Here is a 20,577-nt window from a genome sequence, read left to right as displayed (position 1 = left end):
ACCCCCACCCTTCCTCCACCTAAACAATAGGGGCCCGATTATGCAAACACTTATGCAGGTTGACTTAAACAGGACCACTCATATGCATAAAGTTACTCGTGTGTGTTTGCAGGATCAGGGCTTGACTTTTTAAAGGGGAAGTTTCCATTTGTTATTGATAAAGTGTTTCCTGACTGTAGAGCTTCTACAACAGGCCATACAAGAGGCTTTCACTGCAAGCAGCAAATTGATTCCAGCCCCAGCCAGCATCCAGAACTGAGTGAGAAATGATTGTGGAACAATAGGGCTGAGTCAAACAGGGCAGTCACCTGGGAGGTGCAAGACCTACATGCCAGGCTCTGCTTTATATGAGGTAGAAGCGGAATTTTGAACCTGGGTCTCCTACTTCCTGCTTGAGTGCTCTGACCACCAGGCTATCACAGGCTTCTCCTTGGGTTTTTGTGAAAGACAACTAACCTGGCTTGAGAGCTTATCTCCAATGGCTGTGAATCCTCAGTAGAGACAAATGCTTCCTTCCAGCCCCAAGTTAGACAGCCAAATCCCTTTAAGGGACAGGGCTGAGGCCTCACCCCTTGCCTCAGCATTTTGTGAATTCCTTTTTTAGATGTCTAACTCTCCCCATGCCTTGTATAGGCAGCCTGGTAACCTAACTTGGGGCTGTGAATTCCAGTAGGCAGCAGGGCACCAAAAGATTAGTGAAATGATTAAAAATATTATAGCAGCCTCTAAAGCTTGTGGCAGCAGAGTTCTCAGCTCTGGATTTTATGACTTTTCATTTAAATTAATTTTGTCTTAGAAGCAAAATTTAAAAAGTAGCTTACTTTTAATACACATAATTTTATAGGTACTTTAGACCAAATTCATCCTTGTAATTCAACTGACTTCCGCAGGGATAAATTTCACCAGGGAGAATTAGGTCCTCTACCATGAATTTGGACTGGCCCATTAAGCATTTTAACTAGGGGTCCACTTCATTGCTTCTGTAGTCTGAGCTCATTGCGCACCACAGGAGCTCCTTGAATCCTTCTATGCACCCCTTCTGTCACTAGCTCCCTTCCACACCTCTCTATTTCAGTGACTTCTTGCAACTCTCTCACCTTCCCACCCAGTGATGCCCCTCATTCCACTTCCCCCTATGTCAGAGTCCCATATGTTCTCCTCTCCTATGCCAGAGGTTCTGTGCGTCACCCATTTCCTCCTATGTGTGAACCTATTTCCCTCCCCCCACAGCAAGGTCCTCCATTCTCCCCTACATTTTAAACTTTATTGGAAGGATGGACAGAGATAGAGAGTATTAATGACTGCTATCGACCAGTTATTTGATCTAGAGACAGATTCAGATCTGGTTGAAGCTAATGTGTGTGCTAACCAGGTGCAAAGGGCTTTGCATGTCTTTCATTTCCCCTTTCCAGTTTTTCCATTTTCACCCAAATCCATAAGGTTGTGCCCATTGATGCCTAGAACATGCCGTGAAATTTTGAAATTGATAGGTTGCAGCATTCAAAAGTTACTGCATTACAGACAAACAGATAAATGTCATAGAGTCGAGTGTAGGGCCATCCTTCACTCAGCCAAAAATGACTCACAGTTCTGATTTGCCTCTCACTTGCGTTGCTGTAAATCCAGAGTAGCTCCACTGAAGTCAACAGAGTTACACTGGTGGAACAGAATCAGACTATAACAGGCAAAACTCCCTTTGAATCAGGATGGGGGACGGCAGAGGGACCCAGTGGATATATGTTAGATATTTTGATACTTCCAACAATTTACACTGTGATTGAGTCAATTCTATTCTAGATTTCACACATTTAATTACCTGTGCAGCCAATGGTAACTCCACCTGAATAAATTACAGGTTTCAGAGTAGCAGCCATGTTAGTCTGTATTCACAAAAAGAACAGGAGTACTTGTGGCACCTTAGGGACGAATAAATTTCCCGATGTTAAGTATCCTCATACCTTCTTGTCAACTGTCTGAAACGGGCCATCTTGATTATCACTACAAAAGTTTTTTTTCTCCTGCTGATAATAGCTCATCTTAATTAATTAACCTCTTAGAGTTGGTATGGCAACTTCCATCTTTTCATGTTCTCTGTTTGTGTGTGTATATATATATATATCTTCTTACTATATGTTCCATTCTATGCATCTGATGAAGTGGGCTGCAGCCTACAAAAGCTTATGCTCAAATAAATTTGTTAGTCTCTAAGGTGCCACAAATACTCCTGTTCTTTTTTGCTGAATAAATTAAGGTAGAATTGGGACATAATTAGTAGTATTACTTTTCTCTTACCTTATACTTGAGCATATGCATGTAGGAGCATTGCAGCAGCTCCTCTTCATTACACTGAGATGTACTGTGACCATTTGGTGTGTACTGACACAATAAGTGTGTGTTTATTTTTGATATATTTTATACAACATAAAATTTCACATTTTAAGAGTTGCATGATAATATTTCAACAATACTGCATAGTGACATGATGTATCATAATCACTCAGCAGGAGAGATTTCAATTTATTGTTGTGTCAGTGTAATATTCTTCAGGGTTTCAGACTGGTGCCTAGTTCAGTTTTTAAAATATCATATTTGCCTAGAGAATGTGCTAAGATGAGCCAAAGAATACATTAAAATATCCTTGAACTTAAAAAGCATGGATTGTAATGTGTCTGTAAACAAAGCAAACAGTAGATTGCTTAAACAACTAGGGTTTTTTGCCTTTAGGTCTTTGTGTTGCTTTTATAATATTATTATAAAAAATCAAAGGGAATGGAATACATTACAATCAATCTTCTGAAAAACAGATGCCTAAAGTCCTTATTTAGGTATTGAAATACATGGTCTGATTTTCAAAAGTACTGAGTACCCAGCAACTCTCATTGACTTACAAAATAAGGCCCTGATCTTGCAATAAGAAAACTACACATAGAACCACTGTATTCACAGAATGCTCCAATGCTTATCTGTCCACACAGCTCTTTCTGCAGCATCAGAGCCTTAGTAAAGGCAGGATTTGTCTCTTGCCTGGTCTTATTTTTAGGTATTATAGATGTCTCAGGGGAATGCATGATTTCACACACCGTACTGAAAGAGTTACAATTCCTAGCCATAATGTGTCAACTCAATGGCAGAATCATAGTCTAAACCATGAAGCTGGGAACTTTAGGCCAATATTTTCGAAAAGGGGCTCCTAAAGTTAGGCTCTAAAATCCATATTTGGGCATCTAAGCAAGTGACCTGATTTTCAAAAGTCCCGAGCACTCAGCAGATTCCACTGAGACTTCTGTCCTAAGTAAATGCAGATAAATTGAAGATATGGGGCAAATACCACTTTCACGCTGTGGTTGCGTGTGTGAGAGAGCAAAATTTGTCCCATTATTTGTGTTACTCTAAAATTTGAATATCCTTGGACCTTCAACTTATATATCACTTTTGTATTGTATTGTATTTGATTGTAATCTCCTTGGGGCAAGGACAGTATCCTCTTCTATAGTCTGAACTGTGCTGAGCCCACCAGTGTTACTAAGGGCCAGATTCTGACACCCTTATTAAGGCTGGGTAGCATGTGAGGCCACACATTGTTCCACTGACCTTAATGGGACTGTTTGTGGCGTAAGAGTTTCAGAACTTGGCCCTAAATAAATAACAATAACAGTCTTGTTGTTAAAGGACGGTACTAGAAGTCAGGAGATGTGAGTTTTATTTCTCACACTGTTTCCCACTTAAGGGTCAGAGTATATGCTGACAGCAGTCTAAATCCAGAGTCACTCCTTTGACTTTAAGATTTACATTGGTGTGCCCAAGAGCATAATTCAGGACTTCTTGTGTTGCCTTGACCTGGTCACTTTGACCAAACCCATTAAGTACCTAAAGTTAGACACTTATAAGAAGTTGGCTCAGTTGTTGAGCACATAACACTGGTGTATCAGAGAGCAGAACTCAGCCGCAATGGTATTTGAAGGAACTGTTTTCTTTGTTTCCCCTTTTTATTTAATAGCAATGAGTCTACACTTCGTGTCTGTTTCATGCATGTGATGCCCCTGTCCTCTACCTCGGAGCCACAGAGGAGCAGTCCTAAAAACAGCCCCACACAGGGCCTGTGGGTGCACCCACGTTACATGGAACATGAGTCCCCAAGCCAATGGCAGCTAAGGGAAGGGTCCGCCCCCAGGCAGCAGCACAGGCAGCCCGGCCAGAGGAGCCCTGCCCGCCCTGCCCCACGCCGGCTGCAGCTCCGCCGCCCGTGCCCCAGCCGAGCGGTCCCGTGCCCCGCCGCAGCGCCAGGCGCCTTGCAAAGGGCGGCAGAGTCGGGCTCCGTGGGCGGCTGGGTGCCGGTCCCTTTGCCCAGCCCGTGTTTGTGAAGCCAGCTCCGCGGCAGCCCGCCCCTGAGCGCCTCCCTTCCTGCTGCCCCGGGGGCGCTGCGCCGCGCGGTTGTTTGGCTGCTGCCGCAGCTTTGCTGCTCGGGCGGCCAGGGGGTGTAGTTGGCGCCGGGTGCCAGGCGCACGCCTCTGCCTGACACGCAGCGAGGGAGAGGCGGAGGAGCAGCTGGAAGGGCCGGTCGGGCGGCGGCTCCGCGGTGGTGCTGGGGATAATTAGTGTCTGTGAGTCTGTCTGCCTCCGGGGGGCAGGGCGGGGGGAGGCAGTGCGTGCCTGGCTGGGTGTGTGCGAGCCGGTGACTCGTCCCGGCCCCTCCAGCGCAGCCTCCACCCAGCGGGCTGGGAGCCGCCCTGGCCGCGCTCCCCTCCCTGACCCTCCCCTTACCCCGCCGGCCAAGGGAGCCTGGCAGAGCGAGCGGCGCCGGCGTCATGTGACAGCGGAGACTAGTGCCAGGAGCCCGGGCGAGCCGAGCGAGCGCCCTCCCCTCGCCCAGAGACGCACGGCCACCGCGGAGCGCACAGCCTCAGCCGCAGGGAGCCGGGACGCGGGCCGGGTGCTTTGCTCTGTTTCACAGCCCCCATCGCAGGGCTTCGGGCGGCGGCGGAGGCCCCCTGCCTGCTGAGGGTGAGCGCGGGGAGCGGAGTGGGGTTATTCCTCGCGTCTGACTGCAACGTGCCAAAGTTTCCAGCTGCTGGAAGAAGTCCGGGGGTGGGAGTCAGCGTTGAGGTGACCTGGGGGCATGCAAAGCTGCGAGCCCGCTGAGGCTACGGAGGGAGCGGGCTGCTCTGGGGGCCAGGGCTGCGCCCGCGGACTTGTCCCGGCGGCCTGATGCGCCCTAACTTCTGCGAAAGTTGTTCGGGGGAGAACGTATGTTTCTATCTCCAACTCCTGTGGCGCTTTATTATGCGTTTCTGCACAGGGCGGAAGGAGGGGTTACCAACTCCGATGATACTTTGTCTCTTTCTGGGAAGAGGGGACAGAAGGTCACGTGTGTGTGTGCAGGGGGGCGAGTAGGGTTGTTTTCTGCAGATGTTTCCATCCCCAGCTTCTGTGATTGCTGCAAAGCTTGCAAGAGAGGGTGGGACAAAATAGAGGGGTCTGCTCTGGTGTGTGTGCTTTCCTCTGTCTTACTGGCTTTTACAGAGATTGGGTAAGAAAAATCACACACCTGGTGTGGCCTTGGCTCGGCTCTCTGGTGCTGATCCCAAGGCGTGTATGTTTGCTCCATTGTCTCAATAGGAAAGGGAGTCCCTTTCTTTCCGGCTCTTGACTTGGGCAATATGAGAAGTTCTCTTGGGCTCCTACTACTCAGTAGCAGTTGTTTCACCCGCAGAGCATCTTTTGGCAGATGGGGGACTGCAGTACAATAGACAAGTCTACAATTTAAAATGTCAGCAGAGGTTGCTAATGCTATTAAAGTACAAAATTGAGTTGGACAGTGTAATGGGTTCATTCGCTTCTGTTGGATTATAAATGTTTGTCTTCTGTGGGGAGAAAAAACAGTGAAGAGATTTGGGGGTTTTTGTTTGGGTTTTTAAAATAGTACGCTATCACTAGTACATTATGGTTAGGGTCATAGCACTGTGGAATAGTTTAATGGCCAAATTTAACCCTGGTATAACTCGACTGATTGTGGTGGAGTTACACCAGGGATAAAATTAGTCCTCAAATGTTTTTTAAAAAAATTAACATATCTAGTCTTATTTAACACTTTTCTAGGAAAAAGTTAAAATCTCTAATATTTATGATAGCTCTGACACTTAAAATATAAAGTAACTTTTATAGGGAATTGGAATTGACATCCATAATTGACTTCCTGCCTATATGAATGTTGTTTTTACTATGCTTAAATGGGAATAGGAATATTTATCTTCAATCTTTGTCAGATGTAAGATTTCAAACAGAAGTGTTATAGCGGGCGGGAGAGTGGAGAGGAGGGGAAGGCGAGAGGGGATGGACTAGAGAAAGAAGTTCTTTAAGACCCCATGTTGAAATCCTACACAAAGTAGCACAAAATCAGGAGTACTGTAATAACCAGTTTAGAATTGTTCAAGTTGTCATTCTTTTTAACTCAGAAATTCTTTGATGAAATCAATTTCTTTATCCATCCTGATTCAGTTTTACTGTACCTGCATTGTTTGCTTGTGCTCTGCCTCTATATAGTGGCCCTTTGAAAACTCAGGAAGTGTCACAATTCACAGGGCTCATCTTTGAATGAGGGACTTTGTGGTTTTGGTTTTATTGAAATTTATGTCCATAAATGTTCTTTAATCTGTATTGAAAACAAAGAATACAATTGCTGCTCACGCATGTATTTTTTCCATAGAATAGTTTTAAGATGTGCTCTCTTGGGGTTGTTGTATAAGGAACTTCTTTTATGAGAGGAACCACATCTGGATTTGATAATCCTGTCTGACCCTGGGGACACTTACTTCAAACTAACTTTATCCCTTGTGCTTTAAAATGTATGATTTAGTTTGATAGCACTAATATTTTCAAATACAAGAGTCTGCAGCAGAGTTTAGTTGAGTGGCATACTTTCCTTTTATCCAAGCAGGTAAATATGTTTTGCCTACAGTGGTTAATGTATAATAGTAGGTAAAGCCTGGAGTTGGGAGGTGGGTGGAGAAAGAAGATAAAAAATGGTCCTTTCCTTTTATGAGGAAACTGAAATGTTGTCAGTATATAACAGTTATGAGAGTGCCCTACAATATTATGAAAATACACTACACCTACACAACAGCTATAGTATCAGCCAAAACCACAAGTGAGACAAGGTGGGTGAGAACCATATTACCCACCTTGCCTCTCTAATATCCTGGGACCAACATGACTACAGCACTACAAAAACAAAAGTGTTCAGGTAAGTAAAGTTGTAAAAGTGAATTAAGTCAGTTGAAAGTGCTCAGATACTACAGTGATGAGGGGCTAAGCAAGTACCTAGATATTTTCTTCATACTTAACATTTGAAAAGGTAAGTATAAAAAGTAAGAAACTATAACTATAGAATGTACAACCATACACTGTTGTGTAGATTCTTCTGTAACTAGTTGTAATCTCATGTACTTCTGAAACTGCAGTTACTAAAATGAAATGTACAGTGGTTACTGTCATTACTAGGATGCTAATCCACATAACTTGCAGTAACACATTCCCATGTCTGATAATATCTGGTACAGCAGCTGTCCGACCCACCGTGCGGAACTAGTTCAAAGCATGTTGTAAAAGGAAGAATAGTGAAGTAGTTGTTTTGAATGAAACCAAGTATAAACTTATTCTGATACATTTCATGTAGATGAGGTATGCTTTCTCACCTGCATAGCTCATTCTCAGTATGTTTTCTTCTTTAAACAGCTTGATGGTTTTAGTGTGATGTGTATTAGTGATTTGTCAAAAATAAAAAAAATATTTGTGGTTAACTGGTTCTACAGTTAAAATCTCATTCTATAAGTGTAACCAAAGCCAAAGTACAGAAAAGTGAAAATTAGTGTGGATTGTTATTAGTATGTGTTTTAGTAGAGTGAGTCTTTAATAACTCTTGAAATTTAAGTTCTGTCATCAGTGCACTAAGAAGAGCTCTGTGTACACTTGAAAGCTTGTCTATCTCACCAACAGAAGTTGGTCCAATAAAAGATAGTATCTCACACATCTTGACTCTCTAATATCCTGGGACCAACAGATACAGCAACACTTTGCATGCATTAAATTATGTCAGTCTTCAGCTGTCAAACCATCCTGAATTTTTGCAGTGGGAAAATAGCTAATTTCTAAAATAGGCTGTACTTCAAAAATTAATTCTTGTAACGACTCGATCACTCAGTTTTTCTCTTTGAAGAAGATAATTTTAGGCTAAGAGTTAGCTGTATGGTGTTATATAAAATTCAGGCTGTAGTTAAATATTAGCAGTTTAGAGGCAAAAAGAAATCCAAGGGAAGGCTGAGGTTAATTATCATGACCTGTGGTGTCTAAAATCACATGTCTTCCTCCGTTAAGTGTAGATATTTGCTTGTTTGTAGGACAGGTCTCCTGTATAAAGACAGTGTTTGTATTCACACCCAATGAACAAACACCTCCACCCACTGTTGTTGTTTAAAAAACTCCAGCTGCTCATGAATATAGGGTCAGAGAGGGCCGTCTAAATGTTTCTCTGTGCTTTCTCTCCAGCACAGCCAGCAGAGCTGTTTCCTGTTCTTTGTTTCAAGGCTGGGGTTTGCGTCATACATTCCAAGTGGCATATGTGTGCTCTTTCCTGTTTCAGGCTGTTTTTTTAGTAGACCAGTAGCCCGGTCCAGGCCCCTTGTCACTGCCCTGCAACTCCCAGTCCCCACCCAGTGAGTTATCATGTCTCTACACACTCGTGATTGCTTAAGATGCCTGTGTTATGTCAGCATGAGAAGTCTGAGTTAACCTTTTAACACACACCCTCTACTCCAGTATATTTACATGGGTGAATAATGAGTTTCATTCCCTTTTCTAAAAACCTGTGTTTGACTCTCAAAAAATTGAGTCTGATTTCTCCTCTCACCTGTGCCAATGTAAGTCTGGAATAATTCCATTAAAGTCAATGGAGTTGCAGTGGTATAATACCACTGCAAGTGAGAAGAGAATCCAGCCCTATATATTAATTTCTGTGAAAACCTATTGGCTTCTTTCCATATCTGTTCTGAAGATACCACCGTGATCATTTTCTGTTCCAGTTTTGATCAAGTTTAGAATTGTACCATTTTTCTGAGGGGAAGAAATATCGTACTATTACCTGAATTCAAGGATCCATACTCTTCCAGATTTAATGCAGGAAAATGAGACACTAACAACTTTCTTTGGATTAAATGGGTATGGCAGTCCTATATTTTGCTAAACTCTGAGCACTTTTTGAAGGAGTAAAGTACATGGTTTTTTTTCTACTTTGCTATCGGATTTTTTTTTCTTTTGTCTGCTGCGGACCGACAGAGAGAAACATCAAGAGGAAATTCAAAAAGAGGACATAAGAAATCTTTCTGTTACTCTCCATCTGACTGTAGAAGAACTAAGGACCTGAGCCAGAGCTCATTGAAATTGATAGAAAGATTCCCATTGACTTCAAAGGGCTTTGGATCAGGCCCTAAATGAATGAGAAATTACATGAAAATAGGAGATGGACTGTCTTTCTCTCTCACTTATGTTTGAAAAAATACACGTTTTCTTGCACGCACACAGAAATGTTTCCATCTTTAAATATGTCCTTTTTATTTAATTTGTTTTTCAAATTTTTCTTCTGCTGCTGCTGGCTTTTAGATGTTAAACTTTAAAAGGGGGGAAGTTTATATTGAACACACTTGCAATATTTTTTTCAAAAAGCATAATAGGACTTAGAGACACTTGCAGTGAACACGGATAACTAAATTTTAACTATATCTAAATTATAAGTAGCAACACGCTGAAATGCACATATACTATATATGGATACTTACATTATTTTGCTTTTTGTCTCTTCAGAAATACAAATTGTAAGAAAAGTATTTCAGGTGAACACATAAGCTAATAATTTTGGTAAGTTGTATTTTTAATTTTATTTCCTCTATTTCAGGGATTTTTACTTTTGTTCTTTTACTGCTATTAGAAAATTATGTACAGTATGTTGTCATTGCACAGTGAATAAATATTGTAATTTAGCTACTAGTTAAACTGTACAGGATTTGAGCCTCTGTCATATTTCATCTTTTCTCCCTGGATCAGCAAAAGGTGTTGAACTAGTAGTTTAGTACTGGGAACCAGTGTGTAAGTATAGTAAATTTTGCTAGTCACAACTTTCTGTAGTCAAGTTTCTATAAAATCTGAAACTGAGCTTCATATTACAACAAAATTCTGCATTTTGTAGAACAAGTTTTTTAAATTAACTGACATAGCTAGCAGGAGGTCCTTTCAAAAATAAAACTCTTCTATGCAGCCAGTATTGAAGCTTTGTGTTTTCATTCCAAGGCTAGTTGCTTCCAATCCACAATGTGAAGTTTGGCAGAGCTAGTTTAGGAACAGATTTAACCCTTCACTTTTAACGTTTTATCTAATGCCAAGGTTTCCTTTTAGGGATTTAATAGCCATTGTTGATCTGTCCCAAGGGAAACTAGTATAAGTGTGTGTTAGCTAAATAGAAAGATAAAGCTCTAACAGATTTTAAATACTAAAGTAAGCCATCAGGGAAAGAGATTGGGGGGCGGGGGGGTGGAGAGGTTGCTAACAAACTTTGGTACACGAAAGAGTGACAAAACCTCCACACTTAGAGTCCAAGTTTATTTAGGTTTCAGAGTAGCAGCTGTGTTAGTCTGTATTCGCAAAAAGAAAAGGAGTACTTGTGGCACCTTAGAGACTAACACATGCGTCCGATGAAGTGAGCTGTAGCTCACGAAAGCTTATGCTCAAATAAATTTGTTAGTCTCTAAGGTGCCACAAGTACTCCTTTTCTCTTTGCAAGTTTATTTAATCATTCTTCCATTGCCACCATCCGCTTTCTCTCTCTTCATTTCCCTAGATACACACACACACATGCTCATGGACATTTCTTTCCTATTTTCAAATCTTCATTGAAATTAAGAGTATAAACTATTATTTGTTAATGTACTTTTTGTCACTTAATAGTTTAGAGATTTTTAGCTCTGCCCCATGTGGTCAAAGGTGTAAAAATCTGTCTGGAATATGTTTGAGAAAGTAACAGAGCAGACTTGTACCTTAATATTAGAGGATGATATTTTGTATCCTGATGTTGACTTTTTTTTTTTTTTTTAAGACACTCAGCCTGATTTTCAGGTCCTGATTTCTATGCATGTAAAATTAGCTTTGAGGTCTGTCACACTCTTTCTGTCTCTCTGTTTCCCAGCCAGTCTTCCCGAATAGAACAAAGGCTACTTTTATTCTTCCTTTCAAATTCTCTTTAAAATTAACTTTTTATTTTTATTTTTTTTAAAAAATTCAGTTTGGAAGGGAAAGATTGTCATACCATTCTGCATACTTCACTTGTTTTCAGAGGCCTGATCTGTTCTCTTTACTAAACTATTTCTCCTTGTAAGCAGTAGCTTGAGACAGGAAACCAGACAGCAGTCTGCCCTGATAAGGGAGAGTATTGTATGCAGTATTGTCTAAGGAGGTGCTTAAAGATCTTTTCTCTGTCTTTCTTCTTTAGGGCCAATAGATATAAAATAGGAATTGTATAAGGTTGTATGGATGCAAAGTTTGTTTTCCTCAGTGGAAACTTCAAACTCAAAAAACAAATACCTTTTATGAATACCCTTAGAAACTGTTTTCTAAGATTTTTTTTTTAATATAGGGAAAATGTGTTTTTCAGCCATACTGCTGTGGAGTGTGCATAACAACACAGCTGTAAATTTCAGTGAAATACGGACTAGTCTGCTACATGTGGGGTGACCAGATGTCCCAATTTTATAGGGACAGTCCTGATTTTGGGGTCTTTTTCTCAAATCAGCTCCTATTACCCTCCACCCCCTGTCCCGATTTTTCACACTTGCTGTCTGGTCACCCTAGCTACATGGCTTCTGACAAATTAATATGTTAAAGTAGTTCTAGATCAAACAAAGTGATTTCTAATAATGGGAAGGTTGTGTTGTGCATTTTCTGTATCTCAGTACTGTACTAGCGTGTTTCAGGAGTTATTCCAATTCCCATTAGAAATCCACTGGGTTTTTTATTTTTATTTTTTTTTAAAAAAAGGCTACCCAGTAGCAGAAATTCTCTTGTTGCACAGCCAATTCCTTATAACTTTCCCCAGCATGGCTCTTTGTGGGCCAAACTCCTATAATCCTTTCCCTAGCAGTGCTGTCTCTGGGTCTCAGTCTCCACTTAAAAGTTTGGTCGACATAGCTACATAAGTCAGGGATGTGAAAAAACCACACCCATGACCGACATAGGTATGCTGACCTAAACCCCATTGTAGACACAGCTGTGTTGATGGAAGAATGCTTCCATTGATGTAGCCACCATCGTTGGGGGTGGGGATGATGTTCCCACACTGGCTGAAAAACCCCTTCCATCCGTGTAGGCTGTATCTACGCTACGGGTTTACACAGGCATAGCTATGGAGATGTAGCTATGCCAGTATAGTCTCTGTAGTGCAGACACACCCTGGATTTTCACTCTTCTCACTCTTATTCTCTCTGACTGATTCTAATGGCTAATCTAAATTTGAGATTTTCTGTGGCTGGTGCTATTTTGGAGCTTGATGAGGGAAAGCATTTAAAGCACATCCTTACTTCCCATGGAAGTCCGAGTACGTTCTTGTGTATTTTGCTGATCCAGGGCCTTGAGGAGCATACTACTACTATGAGTACAAAGAAATCTTGGTGCCAGCTGTGGAGGGGATTTCCTTTACCCCTTCCAGGGAATCCTGTAAGTTCAACAGAGGAGAACCAGTTTCTGCTATCTTTTAAGGCTCCATTGAAGATTATTTCTCATTCAGTCTCAGAAAGCTTCCCTGGCCTTTGGATATCATCAGTATAGTTCTTTCAATATTATCACTTCTCCTTAATATTGGAGGGGAAGTTTAGCTTGAGATTCATGAAAGAAGAGGTAGTTTCAGATCATGAGAATTGGTTCTAAAGAGCCTTGACTGCAAAACCGTGGGCACTTGATTCAAGTTGCCTTGTAGATACATTACTGCAAAAGCTGCAGTGGTGGGCACTAATGCAGTGTTGATTTCGTGGCAATCATTAAGTTACTTTGTAATTATACCAATAATACTTAGCAGTTTCTAAACAATGATTGAGCCTCACACAGCAATAAGATGGCATCTCCTGTTGCCCCCTGACACAAAAACTGAAAAAACAAGCTTTGTGTGGGGTACTGTGCAGAGGATGGGAGGGGCAGAATCTGTTCTCACCACCCCTAGCCATTGTGTGGATCAGATCATTGGTCACCACTATTCCAGATATTTAACTAGAACATGGGCCAAAGCCCTTGTGCATCTCTCTTGGGGGTTTGTAACTGCTAGATCTGTGTGGCTAAGACCAGCCCCCAACCCAAAACTACCTCCCCTCACAGAAAGCTATATGATGCTTGTGGACCAATGTGTGGGTATGCAGAGCCCCTCTGTGCTTTGTGGCTGCCCTCCACCTCCACTTGTGTTCAAGTGGTATAATGCTGTGGCTGCTATGCCCATGGGCGAATCTCATCCAGAGTAAACAGTCTGTACAAATCCTTATTGCTGGAACACATGTTAAGTACTCTAACTCACATTAAACCATACATGTCAAGAAGTTAAAACGGAGAAGTCTCTGATGTTGACAAGAAAATTAACTATTTTGATCGTAAAAATTTCTTTCAGAAGAGATGGAGCACTGAATATTGGATAGGATTTAAACATAGTGTTTTCCTTTAGTAAAGGGCAGGGGGTTGTCTTTTTCTTACCTGCTGTCTTTTCGCTTGGCTTTAGCTGTGAAATTGTTGAGGGACTTTGCTTGGACTTTATCTTTGCACCTGTCCTTATTTACATACAAAAATGAATTGCTTGGCTTGTCTTTTAGAAATACAGGGTGTGAGCAGAATCTTATCAAAAGCCATGTCCTGTTTGGACAAGTTGGACTGCCTTGGCAAAGATCCATAGGGTGGAGTGAATGGGAGGAGGCAGGAAAGTAAAACTGGGTGGCTTGTTAGCAAAGAGAGAGAGAGAGAGAGAGAGAGAGAGGGTGGAATGTTTGCCTACTGCATTGCAGTTAATTATTTAGTTTCAGATTACATACAGCATAAATTCTTTTACCCACATAAAAGCACTTCAATGCAAAATAGCTCATCTAATTTGAGAAAGATAAAGACGACTCTTCTGATTTTTATTTATTTATTTATTTTTAATATGGTTTGTGTGAATTTTATGCTTTCTCCTTGCTTTGCTGTCTGGAGGGTGCCGCAGGTACTTGAGAGGATACTTTAGTTTTCTATAAATTATTCTTATTTACTAAACAAGCTGTGGGCTGTGAAACAAGTATGTTGTGAAATCAGTGTGTAGGCAGATCCCTACTATTCTTCACACCTTATGTTTGAAACAAATAAGGCAGTCTCCCACTGCTTCTCAAACATTTAGTAGCAGGGGAGTATAGTGAGATCTCACATACCTACATATGTATGATTTTTACAAGTATACTACAGAACCTTTACTATAAAATATTATCATAAATAATAAAATCCAATTTTTTTGTTTACTTGAAATAAATTCAGGCTTCGCAACCAGTGTGTCTTTCTTCCATTCAAGCATTGTTCTTTTAAATACAAAGACCATTGTTCCATGCGTTTATTTTCACCCTTAGAGTTTATCCCAGAATGACAATTTCATAAGTGTCAGACCTTCAGCTGGAGTAAACTGATTCCAGTGGAGCTACACCATATTACACCAGCTGAAAATACAGACATATAACGCAGCCTTGCAGGACCAAAAGATCATGCATAATGTATTGCCCTCTGTCCAAAATCAGCCTCTCTTACTATTTAGGTAGAAATAGTACAGTAAAAGAACAGTATAACACATTAAAGGGACACTCAACTTATATACTATGATACAGCAATAAAAGTAAAAATTTTAACTACTACTTTAGATGACTATGAAAGACAAAGAATTTTTCACTTTTACTCTCTGCAAGACACTTTCTGTTGTCGGTTTCATTGTAACCTCTGTACAGTCACTTAGCCCCAAATTCTGCAAATACATGTATGTAACTTTTACATATGTAAATTTAGGCGTATGCTAAGTGTTTACAGGATATGGGTCTTAATCACTTTCTGTGATTTTCTATGTGGGTCTCTCATATAGCAGCAGTAGAGAAAAAAACAAACCTTAAAAATAGAAAAATGTGATTTTCAAAACTACAAAAAATGGCAGAGGGAACAGGTTGGGGGGTGAGGGAAGGTGTATTTATCTGAGACTACTAAGCTTTTTTTCCCCTTCAAGTGACTAGATTACAAGTTGATGGTGTCACTTCACCAAAACACATTTAAATTAAAAAATGGAAACCTGAAAGTCAATATTTACTAATTCTCATACATATAAAGACTGGCATGCAGTGTAGGCTTCGGTTGTTTTTGCATTGTGGGATATCCTTTATCCATTCATGTATTGTTAAATGCATATATCTGTGTCTTTGGGAAGTCATGTATAGACAATGTTTCTTCACATGAAAGTGACTAGGAAAATGTAAATTGTCAGAAAATTATATGAAATGCTTAAAATCAGAAAAATATCTAATTTAAGTAATTCCCTGAAGTTGCAGGAAACATTGCATAATTGTTTTTTCAACTTTCTCACAGGCATTATTGACAAATGTACATAGACACATCCAAATTATAAAATTTCCTATCTTTCAAAGCTATTACTTCTAATTTAGACACAATTGGCAGTTTCTTTGAACTACTGTATCTGTTTCTCTTTTTCTCAACTTGGTTTAATCAGGCCCTTCCCATTTATCAGGATGATTATATTCATGCTTATATTCAGTGATGCTTTAGTTTGTTCTTTAGAAATCAAGCTTTGTTCATTTCAAGTACTTAGAAAGTATACTGTTGTAGTATTTTCCATAAATTGCTAAGCTTTGCCCTTGATTTATAAAATAAATCCCTGGTAGGCTTGAAACAATTCATTCTCTTTCTTTCTCTCACGTATCTCAGATTGTTTTCTCCAGTGCGTACACGCTGACTATTGCATGATTGCTCATTAATGTAGAACTGTTGGAATTGGTCTAATTTGGGGCATATATATTCTTGTGTCCCATTTAAACTGTTTGATTCATAAGAAAAAAATTCCAGACACAATTAAACCTTTTAATATATTAGTAAGCTTATACCCAGTGGAATTGTCTTGATGGAGTAGAGTAGCATTTTATTTGTTACAGATTTCTAGTGCCACCTACTGGATGCAGTTGAATTTGTTTAGTACTTAACATCAGTCTTTATATATACGGTACAGAGACAAGGTGGATGAGGTAATATCTTTTATTGGACCAACTTCTGTTGGTGAGAGAGACACTTTCGAGCTTACACAGAGCTCTTGAAGAGCTTGAAAGCTTGTCTCTCTCACCAACAGAAGTTGGTCCAATAAAAGATATTACCTCACCCACCTTGCCTCTCTTTTTTATTGTGGGACCAATACAGCTACAACACTGCATGTACTATTATCACTACAAAAGGGTTGTTTGTTTGTTTGTTTCTCTCCTGCTGGTAATAGCTCAGCTTACTTGATCACTCTTGTTACAGTGTGTATGGTAACACCCATTGTTTCATGTTCTCTGTGTATATAAAATCGCCCTACTGTATTTTCCACTGCGTGTATCCGATGAAGTGAGCTGTAGCTCACGAAAGCTTATGCTCAAATAAATTTGTTGGTTTCTAAGGTGCCACAAGTACTCCTGTTCTTTTTGCGGATACAGACTAACACGGCTGCTACTCTGAAAACTGCATATACTGTACAGGACATACAACTTCACCATCCCAGACCAATTGTATCCCATACTCTCCTTGTTATCTGGAATACTCTGTCAGTCCTCCAGGCTGTACTCTGGAAGTGGCTCTGCCTTCTCATATAGGATATCTGCATTCTCAAAAATGATATTAAATGTTTTTTATAAAAACTTGTCAGCTGGAACTTTTTAATATCTTTGAGTATTAACTTCCTTCACTTGTCTAAAATATTTGGCTTTACCGTGTATCCTCTCTAGTATTTCTCTGTCCCGCTCCAAAGGCTCCTGGTCCTCCCTGAAATCTTCCCATCCTTCCTCCACAATTGTCATCCTTGGTAAATGTGTAAATATGGTTATTACCTGCGATAGTTAAGTTACTGTAAATGAGATAGACTTGAAAATAGGCTTGAACAAGCTAACAAAGTAGATGGCTCCCTTTTTAAAGCAATTTGGGATACACAGAACACAATCTAAATTCTGAAATCTTGTTTTTAATAAGGAAACTCTTGGAAATGTACAGTTGTTTCAAAATAGTGGTTGAGTTGTCATAGTTCCTTTTGGTGAAATAGTTGAATTATCAGTTGTGATGTCTGATTGGGAGTCTGTCTATTGTACCTCTCCAAATTAGCTTTGTTTTTAATTTCTTCCTTGCGTGGAAGTAGGTGTCAAAGCACCAGAGTGTTACCAATATTGTCATCAGGCTTACTGACTGGAGACTAGCAAGTATTGGGCTGCCATCCTTCCTGAATCTGATTCAGATCTGTTCATGTTCACTGTCTCTTCAGCTAAACAAAAAATTAATCTAGGTTTGCCAGGTGTCCGGTTTTTGACTGGAACGCCCAGTCAAAAAGGGACCCTGGCGGCTCCAGCTGGCACTGCTGACCGGGCCATTAAAAGTCCAGTTGGCAGTGCAACAGGGGCCCATGGCTAAGGTAGGCTCCCTGCCTGCCCTAGCTCGGCGTGGCTCCCAGAAGTGGTCACCAGGTTCCTGCAGCCCTTAGACACATGGGTGGCCATGGAGGTTTCACGCACTGCCCCTGCCCCGAGGGGCGGCTCCGCAGCTCCAATTGGCTGGGAACCGCGACTAATGGGAGCTGCTGGGGAAGTCTCTGTGGGTGTAAGGGCAGTGCACAGAGCCTCCCTGGCCACCCATGTGTCTAAGGGCTGTAGGGACCCGGTGGCTGCTTCCCGGGAGCTGTGGTAAGCATCACTGGGACCCCATACCCCCCCTGCACCCCAACCCCCTGCTCCAGCCCAGAGTCCCCTCCCAGAGCCCACACCACCCTCAACACCTGAACCCCCCTGCCCCATCCTTGAGCCCCCTCATCTCTAGCCCCACCCCAGAGCCTGCACCCCCAGCCGTAGTCCTCAGCCCAACCCCTGTTTGATACTTTTTGATCGATCATCCACTGGACTATGCCTAAATATATTCTGATCATAGGGTTTTACTGAAATTACAAAGTAACTTTTATATCCTACCACCAAACAGTTTTATTGTAATAGAATATTTGAAAACATAAAGCTTATCTCTAGATTTGGAAGAACTAAATCAAATACATCTAATCTTATGGACTAATGAGTTCAAAAAAAATTTCAGAAACTTGATTCTAGCCATTCCTACAACTTAACTTGGTGGGTTTTTTTCCCCTCCCTGTAACGCAGGACTACACAGACATCAGAAGATTTCACTGAAAAGATGCTAATGTTTGACCCAGTCCCTATCAAGCAAGAAGCCATGGAACCTATTTCAGTGGTAAGTCTTCAAACATGTTATCACCCTGATTGCCATGTAGGGATTGCTTCTGCTGCCAATGAAATCAATAGCAAAACTCCTGTGAACTTCACAGAGCCATGGCCTCCTCGGAGAACTGCTGTGAAATGGAATACCTGAGTAACAGCAATAGCTAAATTTGCACATTAGTAGCATTATTTTCTCTTTCTGGAGACAGTGCCATTAGCGTTGCTTACATTGGTCAGGATGCCAATGCCATGTTTACTTTTCATGGTGATATTTGAGACTTATCATGAGAGCTATGCAGAGAGAGGGAGGGGAAAAGAATAAACACCTTGCAGGGACATCTGAGCCCTAGGCAAGGAACTAAGGTTCGGCTAGGCTGTTTTGGGTGAGTCTGGTGCCATAGGCCTCTGCTTCCGTATACTTGGAAAATAGTTGCAAAGGGAAAAATTTGGACTGTGTATTTTATGTGAAAGCTGGTAATGAGAAGCTTATAAAATTAGATCATCTCTGTTTTGGCTGTTGCTGTTCCTGCCAACAGTGGTTATACAAGACTTAAGGGTCAGTTTGAGGCCCTAGAAACAAAGTTGTCATGGATATTGTTTGTAATATTTGGTAGAAAGCCTTTGAAAAGCAGCTTTCAGCGAAAAGTTTGCTGCCTTTACCAATTAAAAAATGTAAAAGGGGCACTATCAATTTAAATCCAATTTTAAATACATTTATTTATTTTGGTTGCTAAAATACCTTTAGATTATTTAAACTACTTGAATTTTAGAAACACAATTTACTTTTTTGCTGTGTTGTTTACATTGCAGTCTTCTGAGCAGAGGCAGGGAAATGCCTGTTCGAGCAGTGAGGAATAGGGAATTAGTCAACAGACAAATACTATGGGCTGGTCTACACTACACAGTTAGGTCAAGGAAGCTTATGTTGCCCTAATTATGTCCGTGTCAACACTACAGCCTTCCTCCCGCCGATGCAAGTGCCCTACTACACCAACATAATAACTTCACCTCCACAAGAGATGTAAGGCTTATGTCGGTGTCGTTAGGGCAACGCAGTGTCTATGTAGACACTGCGTCCCTGCCAGGCAGATAGAGCCCATCTGCCACCCGCTTCTGGGGTGGGGTGGAGAATGGACCCCACTCCTGGCTGGGAGCCAGGGGGAGAAGCCCCGGTGGCGTGAGCCTGAAATTGACATGGCTGCCTGGCTCCGGGTGTGGGGATGGTGGTGGGGGAAAAGGGGAGACTGAGTTCTCAGCTCCCCAAACTGCCTTTCTTAGGTTGGTGGAAGCACTCCTGGTGAGGGTGCGTACCACTGACCCAATGAGGGTGGTGTGGACATGCACCACCACAGTGGCTGTAAGTCAATCTAATAGGTCCACATACATTTCTAGTGCAGACATACCCTTTGAGTGTTTCTTTAGTTAAGTAATCCAGCCCAAGAGTGGGATGTTGCTCTTCCATGTGCCATTTGAAGATAAATTGTACTTTCCCTGTGCTGGGACTTCAAACTGCCCTGCAGATTACTTTCTGCCACCATTCTGGCCACCCATCTCAGAGCTATTCCCTTTTATTAAATATGCATGTTGTCCTTTTACTTACTGCATTAAATGAGTGTAGCTATGAAAAGGAAATAATGTTGGGCCTGATTGTAGGTTCTCTCATAAGAAGGTACAAAGGAGGAATGAAAATTCAGTGAAGTTCCCCTCTCAGAGATTCCTCAGTTCCTCCTCAGGAGAGTAGAAATTTTTGAGTCTACCTCTATGGGCAAACTGGCAATTTAATCCCCCAAACCCTTGAGAGCCTGGTCTTCCCAGCTGTCCCTGGTAGTGCAGCTCCCTTGGAGCTAGGCCATCAGGAACTACTTAGGCCTGGCCTACACTTAAAATATAGGTCAACATAGCTGCAGTGCTTGGGGATGTGAAAAATCCATATCCCTGAGTACCATCACTATGCTAACCTAGCCTCCAGAGTCGACATAGCTAGGTTGATGGAATAATGCAACCATGGCTCAGTGACGGAAAAACCCTTTCCATCTCT

The 20,577-nt window shown here is 41.4% G+C and overlaps 1 protein-coding gene across 3 annotated transcripts in view; it reads left to right on the top strand.

The window, feature by feature from the left end:
• The window catches only part of KLF3 (KLF transcription factor 3), a 41,257-nt gene that overhangs the window by 3,339 nt on the left and 17,341 nt on the right, over positions 1–20,577 (top strand). The window contains exons 1-3 of one of the 3 annotated variants that reach the window (XM_074951543.1): positions 4,601–5,001; positions 9,853–9,906; positions 18,462–18,552. In XM_074951543.1, coding sequence (XP_074807644.1) covers positions 18,496–18,552 — 57 coding nt within the window. In that variant the 5' untranslated portion in view covers positions 4,601–5,001; positions 9,853–9,906; positions 18,462–18,495. Of the gene's footprint in view, positions 1–4,600; positions 5,002–9,852; positions 9,907–18,461; positions 18,553–20,577 lie in introns of those variants that run through there. The other 2 variants (XM_074951545.1, XM_074951544.1) reach the window with 2 other exon arrangements.

The sequence above is a fragment of the Natator depressus genome, chromosome 4 (assembly GCF_965152275.1).
Source record: "Natator depressus isolate rNatDep1 chromosome 4, rNatDep2.hap1, whole genome shotgun sequence".
NCBI lineage: Eukaryota > Metazoa > Chordata > Testudines > Cheloniidae > Natator > Natator depressus.
Note: the sequence above shows the minus strand (reverse complement) of the source record. Positions and strands in the feature narration are given on the sequence as shown.